Here is a 20228-nt window from a genome sequence, read left to right as displayed (position 1 = left end):
TATGGTTTAAAACGCATGATTTCAGCGCGATAAACATGATAATCAGAACCAAAACAGATGTTTTTAGCAGGTATGAACTGTAATGGTGCAGCTCTATTCTGGAAAAGGGGGCGGGGAGCAGCAGCTCATTTGCATTTAAAGAGACAGGCCCGAAAAACAGCATGTTTCTGCTGAAACTTCAGACACATTCTGGGGACACCAGAGACTTATATTACATATTGAAAAAAGGGGCATAATATGTCACCTTTAAAATATATTCAAATAGAAAGCAGTTATTTTAAATTATAAAAAATGTTTCACAATATTACTGCTTTTGCTGTATTTTGGATCAAATAAATGCAGGCTTGGGGAGCAGAAGAGAATTCTTTAAAAGGCATTAAAAATCTTACTGTTCAAAAACTTTTGACTGGTGGTGTAGGTAAAAATATATTCATCAATATAACAAAATCTTTGTTTTGATCCATTTCACGTTTAATCATTTAATCCTTTCACATTGGATTTCACTGTACACAATATCTTCAATATTAATCTTAATGTCATATAAAATGATTAAATAAATCTAACCTACTAAGGCTATTGTGTTGATTAGGCTTGTCATTTTCCACCATCCTTTTTAACTTAATACGTTTATGAAGTTTATGTTTATTGATAATAATAAAATACACAACAGTCGGTTTCTTCACCCAGCAGTGAGTATTTAAAAGCCACCATATACGAGCAGAGTACTAGCCTATATCCCAGGCCAATCCTTTAGCAGATCCTTCATGATAACTTCATAATATGCTACACAAGACAGGATAATGCAGACAATAAAAGATTTTAGTTTTTATCTGCAAATAAAGCCCTTCACAGATTCCAGATCTACACTGAACACGTCTTGAATAAAAATGACTTAGGATGAGACCATTTATAACAGTGAATCAATTTCAGCTAATAAATATCATTTTCTGTTTTTGCTCACCCTTTTTCAAACGTACACATCATTAATTTGACAACCCTTCAATTTTAATAGTATCTGATGTTCCTAAGAGGACATGATTTCTTTCATACCTAAATGCAAATTCTGTAATTATCCAGATCTGCGTTTTATGAAATCACAGGAGGGAGCCTATCAGAATAGCTGACAGAGCAAATCTGCCTGTTGCACCAAATTGTTGAGTAAGTTACTGATAAATTGCTTACAGCTATAGAAAAGGCTAGTTTCCTGTTTACACTGCATCACAATGTTGAGAGTCAAGATAGATGCACTTACATTCTTATGACAAAAATGTTGGCTAAACGTTTTTCTTATCATGCTTAGTAAGGCCTGGTAACGCACAATTGACCTTAGAGTAATTAATTCTCTATTTGACATTCTCCATCAGTGTACAGATGGGAATAATATAGTACAGGAAAATAAATAGCAGTATAATATCAACCACAACAGCACTATAAACAGCAGATGAGAGGATGGCATGAGCAGAGATAAGTAATTAGGCTGAATCCGCAAAGCACAATAACTGGACTGGTTCCGGCATAAACATAAATAAACGCTGAGAAAGAAACCACTTTGTAAGGAGCAAAGGAGACACATTTGTTTACTAAGCTGTAGACAGATTTAAGACCTTGAGGGGTGTCGAGAAGATTTGTATAAATGTATGTTTAATCTCCAAATGGGGCTAGTTGCCCTTCCTGTGACATGTGGTCTAAATAAGTGTCCAGATATTTTAACTTTATTTTTCCCCTTCAGGATAGTATTATATTGTATTAACAATATAATTTCACAACTGGTTTAACTGGTCCATCTTGCATGATAATAATAATCCAAGACTCTGAGATTGCAATATGGACAGGTATATGTCTTTTCCAAACAGATTTGATTTGTTTTATATAATTTTCAACTGGTTAAAATGTATGCTAAAAGTTTTATGTGAAATCGTAAGTTCCTTAAACATATAATAGCTAACATTTCAACCATTATGTTAATGACTGAGTTAATGATGTAAGACCAATGACCAAAATATAATGGATAATATATTGTGTTGGTTATGTGATTATTACATTATATACATTCAGTCCAGTGTAAATGCCTCACCACAGGCTGCTATATTCCCATTAAAACAACACTTTTATGGAAGTTATATGGACTTGAGATGTTTGTTTTGCAGCAGGGACTTTGTTTGATCATTTTCATACTTTTTTAGGGGAGATTTTTAACCTTGTTTCACTTGTGATGTTCCTAGGCAAAAATGACCCGGCCTCAAAAGAATGCTTATAAATCACTCATTATGCTATATTATTACCAAATATTGGATTCAATCTTTTGTCAACTTCTTTTCTTTCATTTAGGACTGGTTTTGTATTTATATTTGCATCTGATTAATCGTAGGCCTCATTTATCTGAGAGTAGGCACCTCATTTTTTGAGTGAAAAAAGCATTATTTATGAATAATTTTCACAATATTAAATAAAAACTGATGAAAATTTGCACTGTTTATCACAATAGTGTGCTTTAATGTTTAATCAGGGAGTTTGTTTTGAAAGGCTTTTATTTTGTACAAAATGGCACAAAGTCACACTTGTGGTGTTCCCGGTCAAAAATGACTGGCCATTCAGAGTGAATGGGAAATAATGAAAGTAATAGAAACTATTAGTGTTCAGGAGCATGTTGATCATGTCACCCTGGTGCCATTTTGGAGAATATCCACTGAAGGCAAACTGTGTATGCTATTCTGTGTCAGCTGCGTCACGCAGATACATTGTTTTCGTTGTTTACACTTTGATTTGAATGAAAACAATGTATCTGCGTGACGCAGCTGACACAGAATAGCATACACAGTTTGCTCTCTCTTTGTGCTAAAGCATTTTTTGACCAGGAACAGCAAAAGTGTTACTTTTTTGCCCCTTTACGGAAAATAAAAGCATTTCAAAATAAAGGTCCTGTTTTTTGTGATCTTTCCCATTCACTCTGAATGGCCAGTCATTTTTGACCGGGAACACCACAAGTGTGACTTTGTGCCATTTTGTACAAAATAAAAGCCTTTCAAAACAATCTCCCTGATTAAACATTAAAACACACTATTGTGATAAACAGTGCAAATTTTCATCAGTTTATATTTAATATTGTGAAAATTATTCATAAATAATGCTTTTTTCACTCAAAAAATGAGGTGCCTACTCTCAGATAAATGAGGCCTACGATTAATCAGATGCAAATATAAATACAAAACCAGTCCTAAATGAAAGAAAAGAAGTTGACAAAAAGATTGAATCCAATATTTGGTGATTATATAGCATAATGAGTGATTTAGAAGCAATTTTTTGAGGCCGGGTCATTTTTGACCGGGAACACCACAAGTGTGACTTTGTGCCATTTTGTACAAAATAAAAGCCTTTCAAAACAATCTCCCTGATTAAACATTAAAACACACTATTGTGATAAACAGTGCAAATTTTCATCAGTTTATATTTAATATTGTGAAAATTATTCATAAATAATGCTTTTTTCACTCAAAAAATGAGGTGCCTACTCTCAGATAAATGAGGCCTACGATTAATCAGATGCAAATATAAATACAAAACCAGTCCTAAATGAAAGAAAAGAAGTTGACAAAAAGATTGAATCCAATATTTGGTGATTATATAGCATAATGATCATTTTTGCTCTGGAACATCAAAAGTGTTATAGGGTTTTGAACACAACACAAGGGTTAATATAGCCTACTGAAGTTCTGTATTCTAATACATAAACGCATAAAAAGGCTGAATGCTGATAAATGATTGTTGAAATAGTTTTAATTAGCAGGCAAGCCTATTAAAAAGCATTGCGCTGTAATAACGCCTTTCCACCAGCAGATGGGGTTATTGCCCACACGCGGGCATGCTGTTCCGGAAGACAGATGTAAATATTTTCATGACGTAAGGAGACAATCTCTGTACCCATCCTCTACTGTGTCGTCCACCTCTAAAAATACTCAGTTTCTCCCTGAATAATCTATTCTTCGAAACAACCTTCACCCTGCCTGTCAGAAGACCATGCGAGGTTGTCGTTGACTGCATTCTGTCTTTATTTATTTATTGTAAAGCAAACAGCGATTGCTAGGGTGTGATAGGCTATTCACACTGTAGCTTTTGCATCATTGCTCTGTCGGCGAGTGAGTTGGTGTGGTCCGCGGATCAGATTGCTCCTGTTTGAATTTTTATTTTTACTGCCGAGAAGCCAGCTATTAGGATTCATCATGCAAAAAAGGAGGAAGCCGGAGCCGATCCAGCTGAACCCAATTCCAGACGGGAACGCTATAAACGGAACCGGGGCCACTGAGTGAGTGGGCTTGAGTCTTACGATGTCGTTTCGTGTCGAACAAGCTATTAGAAGACTTGTTTGGCTCATTAAGAATATGGTTTAACTATGACAGGGCTGCTTAAAAGATTTAGCATAGCAAAATCAGCTTGTATTGGCCATTAAATTGGTATTCGTATGGATATTTTGTAAGGGTGTGTTGGTTCTAAGACGTCAACCGATTTATAAAGCCCACTAATGAATTGTAAGCTTAAGGTGATTATTATTAGTTGACTTACATAACACCTCATATGATTCATTTTTGCGAAATGGGTGCCTTCTTAAGTTTGATAAAGTGATTTTAAAGTAAATAGCTGTCAGATTTTAAACATGCTATCAGTTAATCTCTTTGAGTGTTATTAAATTGCATTGTGCCATTTAAAGATAAATGAATAAATTGTAATATATGTTGGAATATGGCTATGATATTTGTTACAGGTTTGAGAATAACAAGGTTGACAGTTTTAGCTGTGTGTGTGTGTGTGTCAAAGCACCTTAATTCTAACAAGAAATGAGCACCAAATCAGCATATTAGAATCATCATCACAGGAATACATTACATTTAAAAATATATTAAAATAGAAAATTGATCTTTTAAATCATAACAATATTTCACACTTTTACTGTTTTTGCTGTATTTACTAACAAATAAATGCATCCTTGGTGAGTATAAGCGACTTCTTTTGCCTCCAATATATAAAGTTATTGTTTTTTGGGCTGTGAAACATCTATATCTGAAACATATCTATATTAACACAGTAAAAGTTGGTCCCAATTATTTATTAAGTCATTTTATGAGGAAAACAAAATAGACATAGAAATCAAAACAAAATGCATGCTGTTTGTGGAATAACCCATGTATTATTGTTGTTTGTTTAGTATCCATCAGGTGCACATAAAAGAGCTGCATCGCCTGCCACTCAGATCAATGAGAATAGCTTATCACATTTGGACAGAGCTGCCAACACAACACTGCTCTTCTCTGTAGTATGTTGTCCAGACATAAATTAGGCTTTAAAATGTAGTATTATAGAGCAGAACTTGAGAGATAAAGCATCTAAAGTTGTCTGTGTGCTTACAATTTGTAGAGGCCAAAAATCCAGTATTTTGTTGACCCTAATATAAAACAGAAATGTAAATGAATGTGATATCATTCTCCGAGCCCAAGTATTATCAACCAGTTTACCTCAGTATGTGATTATTGAGGATTTTAACTGACCACCAAATATAGATGCAAGTGACGGCGACGTATCGATTTGTTTGTCAGCTTCACATCCCCACTGATAGATATGGTGACAGAGGACCACCTCTGTCTGTGCTACCTTCATTTGGCAGGCCTGTGATTTTTCTCCTCTTGAAGCCAAGGCAGTGACAATCCTCACAGCCTGAGCCAGTGGTGCATGTCATTGCCTCTTGTTTCGTCGAGCTCACTTGAGAGCTTAGACACTTTCCCCCTCTTGTAGTCTCCATTTGGCATTAAGAGACTATTAATTATTTAGGATAAAGTTGCAGTCTTATATATAGAAACTGGCTATTATTCGTACATAAATAATGAGTTGTGCTATTGTGCAATAGAAGTGTTTGGGAGACTGACAGTAAAGCAGAATTACATTCCTTCCTGGAGAGCAGGACAGGCTGTGGCGAGCTCGCTTTGGAATGTGTGTGTGTGTGTGTGTGTGTGTGTGTGTGTAGCGGTGATTCAATCCTGTGGAAGTCAGTGTTATAGAGAGAGGCTCAGTGGAATGTTAAATACTGTGACAACGCTTTTTTCCCAGAAGCCTCTGCTTTAAATCTGTCGTGGCAAGCCTATGTCAAAGAGTGCAGTTAATATTATTTCTAAGTTCTTGCTTATCGCTTGTGAAGCACTTCATATGTATCACCTCTTTCATGCATTTACAATTTGTAAATTAGGAGTAAACCAGCAATAGTATCTGCCTCCAGTGGAGAGTGAATTGATTTAGAAGCCATAAATATATGAACAGCAATGAAACTTAATGTTTTTGAAGACCCGACATGATTTTCTCATTCATATTTTTCATTTTGGTAGCTTAAAGGCCCTATAAAGTTTTAATAATCGTTCGAATTCTTGAAAAATAGGCAAGTCCACACGCCATAACTACAATGATAACAGCAAAGAGGAACAATATGGTTGAAATCACTTTCAGAATGATTTTTGATGAACTGATAAACGATAAAAATATTGACAGCCAGTCAGAATTCACCCTGACTTCAAGAGCTCGAGCATTTAAAGTGGCAGATGACAAAACTGCAGCATGCGCTTATAATAAACAGAATATTGTTCATTGGTGTGGAAGCTAATATAGTTATCATTTTATATTTCTAGTTATTGTTCTTGGTGTGAACAGGCCTCAAAACAATCCTACATATAGTATGTCACCACATGTACACTGGTGTTCAGAAGTTTTGGGTCGTTGACATTTTTTTAATGTTTTTGATAAAAGTCTCTCATGCTCACCAAGGCTGCATTTATTTTTATAAAAAATACAGTAAAAACAGTAATATTGTAAAATATTATTACAATTCAAAATAACTGTTTTCTATTTTATTATATTTTAAATTGTAATTTATTCCTGCGATGAGAAAGCTGAATTTTCAGCAGCCATTACGCCAGTCTTCAGTGTCACGTGATCCTTCAGAAATCATTCTAATATGTTGATTTGGTGCTCTTGGTTTCCTATTATTGATGTTGAAACAGTTGTGCTGCTTAATATTTTTGTGGAAACTTCTACATTTTCATTTGAATCACTCAAGTGTCAGACTTTATTTCTGGTGATATAGTTCTGTTCTTAAAAAGGTTGCTGTCCAAATGACTAGTAACTTTGTTTTATTTTCTTACCAAAGCCAGTTTTCTTTGTATTTGGCACTTGCCAGTGCTAATTTTGTACCCTGCCAATATTGTTTCATCTCTCTTCAGTCTTCACTGGAAGCGGTTCCTCTGCTGCTATTGTTTCCCACAAGCTCTATGTGGCATTGTGTGTCTTTTCAAGATTATCAGTAGGAAACCACACAGTGCTACAGTGTTACACAATCACACCACACACATACACCATGGCACCATCTGCTGCTCTCCATTTTACTTAAGAGTGCTGCTGGGTGTATGAATGCTGCTATAGTGCATCAAGAAGAGCTTGATAATTCCCAGACATTCCCTAATTCTCTTCCTTTATGATGTTTATGTCTGAGATCTGTTTAAATTGTGGATTTACAGGATGGCAGCACAGATGTATCCACAGGGTCGTAGCCATCATTTCAAAAGTGGGGGGGACGGAATGTCTAGTGTTATACCTGTTTTTTCCCTTGTCTAATTGACAGGTTTTATTTTTAATCGTACCTTTTTTGCTTTATATGCTTTATGCTTATATTATTATATATGATTATAAAACAGAAGAAAGAGAGAAAGAAACAAAGAGAAAGAATTTTTCGTAAAAACGAGTGAAGAGTTTTTTTGTCGCTTTGAACTCATCGCGAGCTCTATGAGTGCTGGATACAGCGCGAGACCGCGGATGCGAGCTAGGGCGTGTCATGACGTGACAGAGTGACTGATTGCCATGGAAACGTGAACGTCATGTATAGACTATCTTCTCTTTTAATTTTAAATCATTCTGCATTTATATACATCGCTCCATTAAAACCTCAACATGTCGTAAACACAACTCTCCAATAAAAAAGTGCGGGGGACGAATTTACTTTTTATAAAAAGTGGGGGGGACATGTCCCCCGCGTCCCCCGCGTAATCTACGCCCCTGTGTATCCACACAGGAGTGATTTATGGAGCGTAGTTAAAAATTGACCATAGAACAATCTCTGGTTTTGTGCTCCTCCCCAGAGAGAAATGGTTTGCTTCTGTCTAACCTCAGCTGATCCCGGGGCTCTCTAGTGTTTACATCCACATTCCAGTGCACGACATGTGAAGTTGACCACTTATTTCCTGTGTTTGATCGTACTGTATCCACACACCTCTTCAAAAACTCTAAAGAAGTTATGATTCTTCCAAGTACTGTTCTTGGGCCTTCAAAAGCTTTTCTGGTTTTGAATGTCAAACTATGAGCAGCTTTACTCTTCACTTTTATGCTCTTTTTTTTGTATCTTTCCTCAGAAAGAATCTGCCCTTTTTATGTAAACAAAATGGTGTATCAAAGGTTAGGCTAAATAATTAAATACTGTGTAGTAGTATTGAATTATTTATTACTTTCATACAAGTTGTTGCAGCATAGCATGCTGCGTTGTCACTACATTCTACATTAATACTGTGTTGCAAAAAACACCATTGCAATGAACAGTTTCGCTTTGTTTTATGGTCTGTAAATAATAATTTATTGTTATGTTGTAAATATTTTTTGAATTAATGATTCAAATTTCAATGAATTTGTAAAATGTTATGAACTGATTTTAGTAGATGCTCTTCTTGATGCTGAATTTTAATTTTAAAACACAGAATCCAGAACAATTAAAGTGAAAACACATTTTTGGGAGGAAAACATAGCAGTTTGTTATGTGGAAAAAATTATGGGAAAAAGAACCATATTCTTGCCTTGCAAACTTAACTTTTGCATTTTTTTGTGATGTATTGGTTGGTTTTTGAAGGATAATGGGACACTGAAGACTGGAGTAATGACTGCTGAAAATTCAGCTTTGCCGTCACAGGAATGAATTATATTATAAAATATATTAAAATAGAAAACAGATCAAATTTAAATGGTAATAATATTTCACAATATTACTGCTTTTGCTGTCTTTTTGTTTAAATAAATGCAGCATTGCTGATGCAAATTTATAAACCAATTTGCTGTTATGCGTTTTATAAACTAATTTTGCCTATTATAAATCAGTAATTTATGTTTTGCATTATATCATATTGTAATTTTTTTTCTTTATAATATATTAAATAAAACGAATTTTCAGATAATACTGCGAAATAAAGAACTAGTATTGTTTTAAAAATTTAATTAAAATTAAAATAAACACAGTAATATTTTAACTTGAAGTGTTTTATATTATATTTATATTATAATATATTTATATATATATATATATATATATATATATATATATATATATTTGTGGTAGTGGTGGAGCCAGTAAAAAATGTTGGCAAGGCAATTCAAATTTTGAACTACTGGTCTGATCAGGCCAACAGTACAAATCTGGCAGTAGAGCTCTGTTGTGAGCTTTATATCCTCTGTGGCTCTTCACATGGACTGAAACTGCTCTGGATAAGGCCTCCTACATGCAACACAAGGTTTGAGTTGTGAAGTATTTTTCTCCACTCTGGCATCTTCTGCGTCCTTCAGCATTATCATGTCTCCACTGCAGCGTGTCCACGCCACCCACTTACACCCACACAGCAACCTCGTAACCATGGTTATATCTGGCCTTGCTGTCAAAAATGAAATCGCTTCGCCTCATTCTGCATATAGATGAGACAAAGACATCCTGGAGTACTTGTGCTGTTCTCATTCACCTGAGTCTGTCCTGGAGCTTAAATGTTGCGATATTTTGCAGACTGATCAGCAAGCTTTGATGCAAATTTATGTATGAGTGCCATTTGTTGTGGACCGAAACATTGTTCAAGAGCAGAACAACATGTTTTACATCTGAATTGGCTCAGTGCTTAAAAACCCTCTTGGCTCATGGTGTCCAATGGTCCTGAAACACTCATTTGGAGATACAGCATGAGATACACCCACATTACAGATGTTTGCGACATGTGTGGCACCAAAGCTGGATTACAAGGTGCAGGAAACCTAAGATTATGTTAAAATTATTCCTAATTAGTATCAATATCTGAATCATAAGACTTTTAATTGGTTCATTTGAGCACACAAGAAGATTTATTCATGATTGCACCTGGTAAATGCAGTTATGCAACAGCGAAGAACAGAGTGCTGTTGGAGGAGATGCAGAGAGGATGAAGAGCGGAGGGTCATGGAAGTTAAAGGAAGCTAAGGAAATACATCACCATGACAACAGGGCCAAGGGAAAGGTTCTCATGCTTAGAGGAACTTCCTGTTTCCTCAGACAGAGCTTTAGGAAGAAGATGTTATAAAGTCTTCTCATCACATACATTTCCACGCGCACATTGTACAATAATCTATTCAATATTCTTACGTTTTCTGCCTTAAGGATGGGAATATGTTTCAGCGTGCAAGAGCTTTGGCTTATTACCACAAGAGGAATTCTTGTTGTAGACATTAATGTATAATATACGTATAAAGCAAGTCTAAGACTAGTAGTGCTATTTTAGTATTATTTATATACTATTGTAGTATTTATTAATATTTTGAAGGAGGTTTTCATTTTAGTTTTAGTAATTGTATGTACTTTTGTCATTTATTTGTACATCATTTTAGTGTTGGTCATTTTGGTACTTCAACCTCAGCTTATTTTATTTTAGTTCAGGGCAACATTTCTATTTTTTGAGTTATGTAAAACATTTGTTTAATTTTCTTTCAGCTTTTTAATTAACTAAACATTTTGAATAGCTTTAGATTTAGTTAACGATAGCAACACTGGACTATAGTTTGAAAAATGACAGTGTCCGTGACATTATGCATTTTTGTCCCATTAATTTATAAAACAATACATCCAAAAAGTAACGCATAAAGTACACACAATGACTTAATGGAATAGTTCACCCAAAAATGAAAATTTTGTCATCATTTACTCACCCTCAGGTCGAACCAAACAGTTGTTGGTCTCCATAGGCAAAGAAATACTATGGAAGTCATCAACTGTTTGATTACCAGCATTCTTCAAAATATCTTGTTTTATGTTCAAATAAGAAAGAAACTCATACAGGTTTGGAACGACATGAGGGTGAGTAAATCATGACCATCAAATCATCAGGTTTTTGGGTGAACTATCCCTTTATATGCACACTCTGTAATATGCATGATTTCATTTACTGATTTAAAATTCAATTTGATATTTTTCAGGGGGCATGAAGTAAAACATGCCAGGGAAATACAACTGTCCGGATACTGTAATGAATAAAACCTTATTAAATAATTTAGCATAATTATCTATTAGGAAAAATAGTATTTTAACAAAATTGCTTAACTGATTATTAATATTTGAAGCATTTGCTTTAGTTAAATAGAGGAGCTCTGGCACAACCATGGCTATGTTGAGGTGTAGATTGAACAATTTAGTTTCATCACTTTACAAACTAAATTCATTTTTCTGTCTGTGTTAGAACAAATCTGGAAGCGCTGCAGAAGAAACTGGAAGAACTGGAGCTGGATGAGCAGCAAAAGAAACGCCTGGAGGCTTTCCTCACCCAGAAGCAGAAGGTCGGAGAATTAAAAGATGATGACTTTGAGAAGATTTGTGAGTTGGGTGCAGGCAATGGAGGAGTGGTCTTCAAGGTCTTACACAGACCATCAGGCTTCATCATGGCCAGAAAGGTATGTTATGATAAAGCAAACTGCTACAACCAGGGAGGGTGTTAGTTTCAGCTTCAAGCATGCTAGAAAAGTCACTGAAGTCCATTGATTGTCATTACCAGCCTTGAATCGATCGGATGCAGTTTAGAGCTGCTTGCCTCAGAGCCAGTGCTGCCTCTCCAATATCTCTTGAAGGCATCAGCTATTCATGTCATCATGTCTTTTTATAGATTGGAAGAAGTTAGACATTACATCAATAAGGCATGACATTCTGTTCTTAGCATGCAGAATGTATACTGTGACATTTATTGCACATGTAATGCATGTAGTGAAGCTAATTGCACTTGATTCAATAGTTCTTCCTTGAGAGTCAAATGACACTTTTCCTAACAAACCTGTCCACGAAAAAAACTACTTTTAAGCCAAATTACCACTAGTCCACTACCTAGAATGAGGAAACAAATCATCCTTAATATGAGACCGGCTGAAGTGCAGTCAGCACACAAACTCCAAACAGCTCATTTACCGCATACATGAAACAAAGAATTGGCAGTATGCATGCAGAGAAGCAACTCCTTATCAGCTAACTATAAAATGCACCCTGGCAATTACAGAGAGAAGCTCTGCCTGGTACTGAGAGAAATTAATGAGGCTTTTGCATTATGCTTTGCCCTGCACTTATAAAGACAAAATCACAACATTGTAAACAGCAGTATGAATGTAAAACATTAATATAAAGAAAAAAAATGCGAATGTTTCTTCAATTTCAGTGGTTGATTTTTATTAAAAGTAATAGATTTCAACCTTTTTTCTTGTAATATAGTCCTCTTTTTCTTCTTTTCATGCAGTTGATCCACCTAGAGATCAAGCCAGCAATAAGGAATCAGATCATCAGAGAGCTGCAGGTGCTGCATGAGTGTAACTCTCCCTACATAGTGGGCTTCTACGGAGCTTTCTACAGCGATGGAGAGATCAGCATCTGTATGGAGAACATGGTACTGTCTGCTCTCAGTGTCAAACATAATACAGAGGAATATGAGAGTTTACCTATCTCTCGCTATATACCAGTATAAATATATATATAATCTGTTGGATAGTTTGACGTCAGTAAGATTTTTAAAAATAAATTAATACTTTTAATCAGCAAGGATTCATTAAATTGATCAAAAGTGACAATGAAGACATTTATAATGTTTAGATTACTATTTAAAATAAATGCTGTTCTTTTGAACTTTCTATTCATCAAAGAATCCTGAAAAAAGGATGTTTCCACAAAAATATTAAGCAGCATAACTGTTTTAAATTTTGATGATAATATGAAAAATATATGTTTTAAATATATTCAAATAGAAACCTGTAAAAACTTTTACTGTATATTTGATCAAATAAATACAGCCATGGTGAACACAAGATACTTCTTTCAAAAAAAAAAAATTTATAATAAAAATAAATATATATATATATGTATTTAATTTGATCATTCCTGCATCCTTTCAGTATCCTTAAAAATCACTACCTTTGCTTTTATAGGTGCTTTATAAGTATTGCTGAATTAAAAAAAATCCATTAAAAATCTTGGTAACGCCTTACTTAAAGCCTTTATGTATAATCTAGTATAAAAGTAGTTTTAATGCATTAATTATGCCTTGTAATGCACCTTATAATGCACTGTACAATCTCATGAATAATTGTAACCTACAGTTGACACATTATAACACTTAACAAGTCATTGTTACACCATGCATTTAAAATTTGGTTATAATTATTTCCAACAAGATATAATGTATTACAACGCACAATATGAATAATTATAATGCATTATACCATTTAAGAACCCTTCATAATGCATTATACATAAAGGCTTTAAGTAAAATGTTACCAAAATCTTTTACTGTAGGATGGCGGCTCGCTGGACCAGTGCCTGAAGAAAGCAGGCAAGATCCCAGAACAAATACTGGGCAAAGTTAGCATTGCGGTTGGTATCTCTGCAACCTTTCTCAACAATATCCTCAATGGTCTCTTCTGGACTGTTTCCAGAAAGCAAAACTAAAGCAAAGTGCTTAATGTTTCTGGACCTGTTTCCTTTCCATTTATGCAGGTGATAAAAGGCCTGTCCTACCTTAGGGAGAAACACAAGATTATGCACAGAGGTGACTGGTGTCGTGTTATCTCAAACTGATATATCTGTTCATCTACTTTTTCTGTTGACACTGTATTTACTGAAGGGAAGACCTTGTCGTTGTCTTGCAGATGTCAAGCCATCTAACATACTGGTGAACTCGCGTGGTGAGATCAAGCTGTGTGACTTTGGTGTGAGTGGACAGCTCATTGACTCCATGGCCAATTCGTTCGTGGGCACCAGGTCCTACATGTCTGTAAGTTTATTCCCAACAAAAATACCAATTCTATCAAATCTTCTTACTAACATCCCATTCAATTCTTTAAAAAAAATGACCCATTGTAGTATAATATATATGTTAATATATTATTTAAAAAATTACTCATGATGACCCATGTTAATATAATATGTGACCCTGGACCACAAAACCAGTCTTAAGTCGCTGGGGTATATTTGTAGCAATAGCCAAAAATACATTGTATGGGTCAAAATAATAGATCACATAAATCTAATCTTTCATTGAAGTAAAACAATTGAAAACGGGGAAAATCTCATTATAAAATAAATGTTTTTCTCTAGTATTTGTTGGCCACAATTATTGGTCCCCTTTTCTTCAGTACTTTTTGCAACCTCCATTTGCCAAGATAACAGCTCTGAGTCTTCTCCTATAATGCCTGATGAGGCTGGAGAACAACTGACAAGAGATCAGAGACCATTCCTTCATACAGAATCTCTCCAGATACTTTAAATGCCGAGGTGCCTCTCCTCTTCATTTTACCTCATTTATTTTCTACTGTGTTCAGGTCTGGGAACTGTGATGGCTATGGCAGAACCTTAATTTTGTGCTCAGTGACCCAATTTGTGTTGATTAGGATTATTTTCCTTATAGAAGATCCAACCACACTAGTAGAGGCAGTCAGGTTTAGATTTTTTTATCTGTTGGTGTTTGATACAATCCTCAATGCCATGTATCTAAACAAGATGCCCAAAAAAGTCCCTTCTCACCTATCCACTTCCTTCAGAATGGATAGGTGAGAATGCAAGTGATATTTACAGTCATGTTTGGTATAATTTGAATTGTCTCAGGGCGACTGGTACAATGGTCTCAATTTTACAAGAAGTAGACTAAAAGGTAATACAGATCCCAAGAGTTAAGATATATTTTGCTCACTGTAGAGGGTGTGCCATTTTCCAGTGTCTTTCATGCAAATTACCTTCTGTCCCAAAAGGTGATAACTCTACTTGATCAATGCAAATTCCAATTAATAGTCAGAGTTCTTAAGGAAATCTTGCAAGAAGATCAGGGCGATTCTGTAGTCAGAAGCCCATAGCATAGAGTGTGTCCACACACTCTATGTTATGTATCTTTCTAAAGTCAGGTGCATCTTACTCCTAGATTCATCTTTGAGAATTTGATGTCTTTGTTTTGATTTGATATCTTTGAATTGGCTATGTAATTGGCATAATGCCTTACTGATAATAAATTGTTACATTTGATTCTATTCTGACTTACTCTGAAATTATTTTCTCAAGAAGATTAAGTGAAGGCGTATGTTACCGCAAATCTGCGTTCAGGGTTAAGTACATACTAGATCTCAGGTTAGATGGAGCATGGGGCACATCAGGTGAGAGTTTGTATGATAGGACTAGGTGTTATGATCCCAATATTCAGCACCATTATAGATGATAGATTTCTGACTAACTGCTTGACTTTAGTTAAGTTGTTATGCAATTGCATTAACTATGGGGGGCTAGACAAAATACTATTGGAGTACTAGCATGATTCGGGCATACTTCATAGTACTAGCATAACCTCTGATTATTGTTTGAGCTTTATTCAAGTTGTACGTATTTATTTTAACTATCGGGGGCTAGATAAAAATACTATTGCAATATTAACATATTTCATAGTACTAGCATAACATTTGGTTATTGTCTCAGCTTTAATTAAGTTAATTAAGTTTCATTTAATTAAGTTTCATAGTACTAGCATAACTAGCTGATTATTGTCTCAGCTTTAGTTAAGTTGTACGTAGTTGTATAACTATCGGGGACTAGACAAATAATACTAGCATAACCGCTGATTATTGCTTGAGCTTTAACTAAGTTGTACATAGGTAACTTTAGGGGGCTAATCAGAACTACTATTTAAAGAATGGTAAGCATGGGCGTCCTATTAAATAGCATTAGTCATAACCTCTGGCTAATGATCAGACTGGCGAGTTTGTGATCATGGGGTCCACGAAAAACAGCCGACATGAGGCACCCTGAGCGACATAGATTCTAATGAACGAGTAAATATAAAGTGAAGAGTTGAAAAGAATAATCAAATGCCAGAATAATAACAATTAGAAATGGACAAACAACCAATTTGCATGTCAACCTAAATTCGAGGTCATAATAAAATGGAGTCAGATTAGAGCTGAACTTAAATAGCTTTGTGCACTGAAAAGACCGAGCACGCAGAAAGCCTTCAGCCACCATTGGAAGTACCGTTGGGCCAGTCGTGTGGACCTTACACAACATTTTAAAGTTCCAGCTGCGTATTTAATGGTGGGGTAGTTTTTTTTATACCTGTGAATCCCTTCTCATGTGTGCCAAAAAGCTCTTTTTAATTTCATTTATTTGCAAATGTTTGAAGTTCCAGTAGTGTCTGGCAACTGAATATTCTGGCGTTTGGTTTTGAATGAGAGCAGAATATTTTTTCTTGAAATGCTCCCAAGCCACTTGTGGTGAAGTAGGTGCTGTTTGATGATTTTTTTAGGCTTTCTGACCCCAAGGCTTGACTAATTTCTGCAATTTTCCAGCTGTGATCCTTTAGTTCTACTCATTCTGATGAATGATTATGGGAATTTGGCCTTTGTGTTGGCTCATATTTATACATCTGTGAAACATTAAGTCAATTTCATGTTCCTAGCCACCCTCGTGTGTTAAGAATGAAGTGTAAATATGAATGGGAATATGCTTCAGAGATATTTGATTCATAAAAAATGTATTTCAAAAGGTTGTTAATAATTGTGGCCAACGTGTATTGGAGAAAAAACATTTATTAAAAGCCGATTTCATTATTTCCACACTTTCAGTTGTTTCACTTAAATGAAAGGCTAGAAGTTTTGAATTAAACACCAAAATGATAATGCAGATTTATTTTCACTGCCTTTTTTGCTCATATTTACCAAGGGGCCTAATAATTCTGACCACAACTGTACTGATCAGCCACAACATTACAGCCACTGACAGGTGAATTAAATAACATTGATTTTATTGTTACAATGGTACCCGTCAAGGGGTGGGATATATTAGGCAGCAAGTGAATAGTCAGTTCTTGAATTTCATGTGTTGGAAGGGCCAAATAGTAATGGCTAGACAACTGGGTCAGAGCATTTCCAAAACGCCAAGTCTTGTGGGGTGTTCCTGGTATGCAGTGTAAAGTGGTATCAAAAGGGATACCAAAAGTGGTGCAAGGAGGGATAACCACTGGTGAACTGGTGCCCAATGCACCCTGCCATACTACAAAAATATTTAGGAATGGCTTGAGGAACTTGACAAAGTGTTGCCTACACATCTGTGGGATGTGCTGGACCAACAAATCCAATCCATGGAGGCCTCACCTTGCAATGTACAGAATGTAAAGGATCTGCTAATGTCTTGGTTTCAAAGATATCACAAGAAATCTTTGTTTTGTGATATCTTTAGGCAGGTGGTATTAATGTTCTGGTTGATCAGTATCAGTGTATATACTTTAAAACAATCTTTTGACAATTTAATTCTTTAAAAAAAAATTTTTTAAGCATTTTATTTGTAAAGCTTTTTTCTTTTTCAAAAATGTTACACTTCATAGCGTACTATATATGTATACTAATACAATATAACCAAAATAATAACCCCATACCACACTTCTCCCCTCCCCCCAACACAAACATGCACCAAATATTCATGAAAGTACTCTAATCACACATCACCATCAGAAGAACCTCACCAACAGAAGGACCAAGGAAATGAAAAATGAAAAAGTAAAAAACAGAAGAAAAACAAGATCAAATGACACATAACACATTAACAACATAGCAAGGACATCCTTAAAATATAGACCTGAAATAGGGGCCCCAGATTTTGTCAAACGTCTTTAATCTGCCCGCTCTAGGGAAACGAATCCTTTCAAGCTTGAGGTGCCGAAACCATTTCAGCCAACCATTTAAAAAAACTTGGAGGTGACGTGGATTTCCATTCCATCAAAATCACTCTTTTGGCCAGCACCATGCCCAACATGAGGGAGAGTTGTTGAGATTGAGGCCAAATTAGAGCCTGGTCTGAACATCCAAATAGCGCTAAATCGGCGTCAATATTAATCTAATTTTCAGAAGTGTGAGAATAAAGCCTAAAAATACTTTTCCAAAATTCGGATACCTCCGGAGAGGACCAGAATATGTGACCGTATGTCCCGTCAGCACTTTTACATCTATCACACAAAGGAGAGATAGAAGGGTACAACCTATTCAGTTTAGCTTTGGTATAATATAATCTGTGCATCACTTTAAATTGTAGTGTCACATTAATAGAGCACAATTTAATTCTTCAGCCAGGACATGATTCCGTGGATGTTTGATTTGGAGTATCTCAGTACAGCCTTCTGTTTGGTCAGGCTCCTGTTTTTCATCACATCACTTCCTTTATGATAATGTTCATTTCCTCTCTCTATGATCCTTCTCCTTTTATCCCTGTGTCCATCTGTAGCCCGAACGCCTTCAAGGGACTCATTACTCTGTCCAGTCTGACATATGGAGCATGGGTCTCTCTCTGGTGGAGATGGCTATTGGACGCTTCCCTATCCCACCACCTGATGCCAGAGAGCTGGAGCAAATCTTTGGTCAGCCCCTTGAGGGGGACCCCTCGGCCAGCGACGCCTCCCCTAAACCCAGGCCTCCTGGTCGACCCGGCAGCTGTGAGTGTCTGTTTGTTATGCTGTAACTTATGTTAAGAGGTGTTTCTGAGAATATAATACATAATAAAGTGATTTTATTTTTAATCTGTTTGCCTTTTCAGCATACGGTCCGGACAGCAGACCTCCCATGGCTATATTTGAGCTGCTTGACTATATTGTCAATGAAGTAAGCTTTCAGTGGTGCTTAAAAGATCACTAAACAGTTTTATAGCAGTGAATTCATTAAAGTGAGGATTTATTGGCTGCTTCACTTAGCCTTAATGGAGCTGTTTCTCTTTTTTCAGCCACCTCCCAAGCTACCAGGTATCTTTGGTGCAGAATTTCAAGACTTTGTTAACAAATGGTAAGCAAAATTGCACTGTAGCTCAGCTAGTAGCACATGGCGCATATAATGCCAAGGTCATGGGTTTGATTCCCAGGCAACTGGCATACTGATAAAAATGCTGAGTGCAGTGAAAGCTGCTTTGGATAAACTCATCTTCTAAATGCACAAATTCTTCTTCAGTGGTGCTTGCTGCTCCATCTAGTGGTTGAACTAAAACTAGTTTGGGGTTCTCCGGGGAATGCAAGTTTAGCAAGAGAATGCAGAAAATTTTAGTCTCACCATATCCTCTTAGGGTCTCCGTACTAGACAGATCAATGTATTAACATTTTTTATTCTGTCGCTCACAGTTTTTTTGTGTTTTGTGCAGTTTAATCAAAAATCCAGCAGAAAGAGCAGACCTCAAGCAACTGATGGTAAGAACAATCATTTTCTTTCAATACTTATGTATACATTTTTCCTATGGATGCACCTCATGCATCTAATAATTTTTTTTCCCAGGTCCATCCCTTCATAAAGAACTCCGAGGCAGAGGAGGTTGACTTTGCTGATTGGTTATGCAGCACCATTGGGCTAAACCAGCCAGCAACTCCAACTCACAGCGTGGGAATGTGAGAGCAGCCATCTTTTTCTACGCCAGCCATTTAGTATTTCTTCACCTGCAGCATCCCCAGTTCCACCCTACCAGTCAGTCCAGAGGCCAACAGCAAACTACTGCCCTCTTGAACGCACTCATTTTAGATGTTGTCTTGAGCATTAACTGGCATACTGCTGTAATTAACAATGCATTACAGCTCCAATAGGTCGCTTGAAATCTGTTCTGCCAAATATTGGTTAAATTCCGATAGCATCCATAAGACCAATATACAAAAACGTATTTTATTTTTTCTTACAAAATCTAAATTTAATATTGATTGCAAAAGCTACCAAGGCCGAAATTACACTGCAAAAACTTAAATGCTATGGATTCTCCTAAATGTCAACTTGCTGTGATCATGTTATTCTTTTGAAACTCTTAATTTCAAGGTTTATGACTGCACTATCAGCTACCCCTGAAGTGGTTACATTACAATGAAATAATGTTTTGTGTTCTGCTTTATTTCAATGGTGAATTTGCAGCC

The 20228-nt window shown here is 35.9% G+C and overlaps 1 protein-coding gene across 1 annotated transcript; it reads left to right on the top strand.

The window, feature by feature from the left end:
- Window positions 1-3908: 3908 nt before the first annotated feature.
- On the top strand, window positions 3909-19973 carry LOC107596971 (dual specificity mitogen-activated protein kinase kinase 1). Its single transcript, XM_016287849.1, has 11 exons — window positions 3909-4300; window positions 11535-11745; window positions 12573-12719; window positions 13622-13699; window positions 13823-13874; window positions 13975-14099; window positions 18578-18785; window positions 18887-18951; window positions 19070-19128; window positions 19478-19523; window positions 19609-19973. The coding sequence occupies exons 1-11, from the start codon at window positions 4218-4220 to the stop codon at window positions 19720-19722; spliced, it is 1188 nt and encodes a 395-aa protein (XP_016143335.1). The 5' UTR covers window positions 3909-4217; the 3' UTR covers window positions 19723-19973.
- Window positions 19974-20228: the final 255 nt, after the last annotated feature.

The sequence above is a fragment of the Sinocyclocheilus grahami genome, unplaced genomic scaffold, assembly GCF_001515645.1.
Source record: "Sinocyclocheilus grahami isolate Dianchi unplaced genomic scaffold, SAMN03320097.WGS_v1.1 scaffold225.1, whole genome shotgun sequence".
Classification (NCBI taxonomy): domain Eukaryota; kingdom Metazoa; phylum Chordata; class Actinopteri; order Cypriniformes; family Cyprinidae; genus Sinocyclocheilus; species Sinocyclocheilus grahami.
Note: the sequence above shows the minus strand (reverse complement) of the source record. Positions and strands in the feature narration are given on the sequence as shown.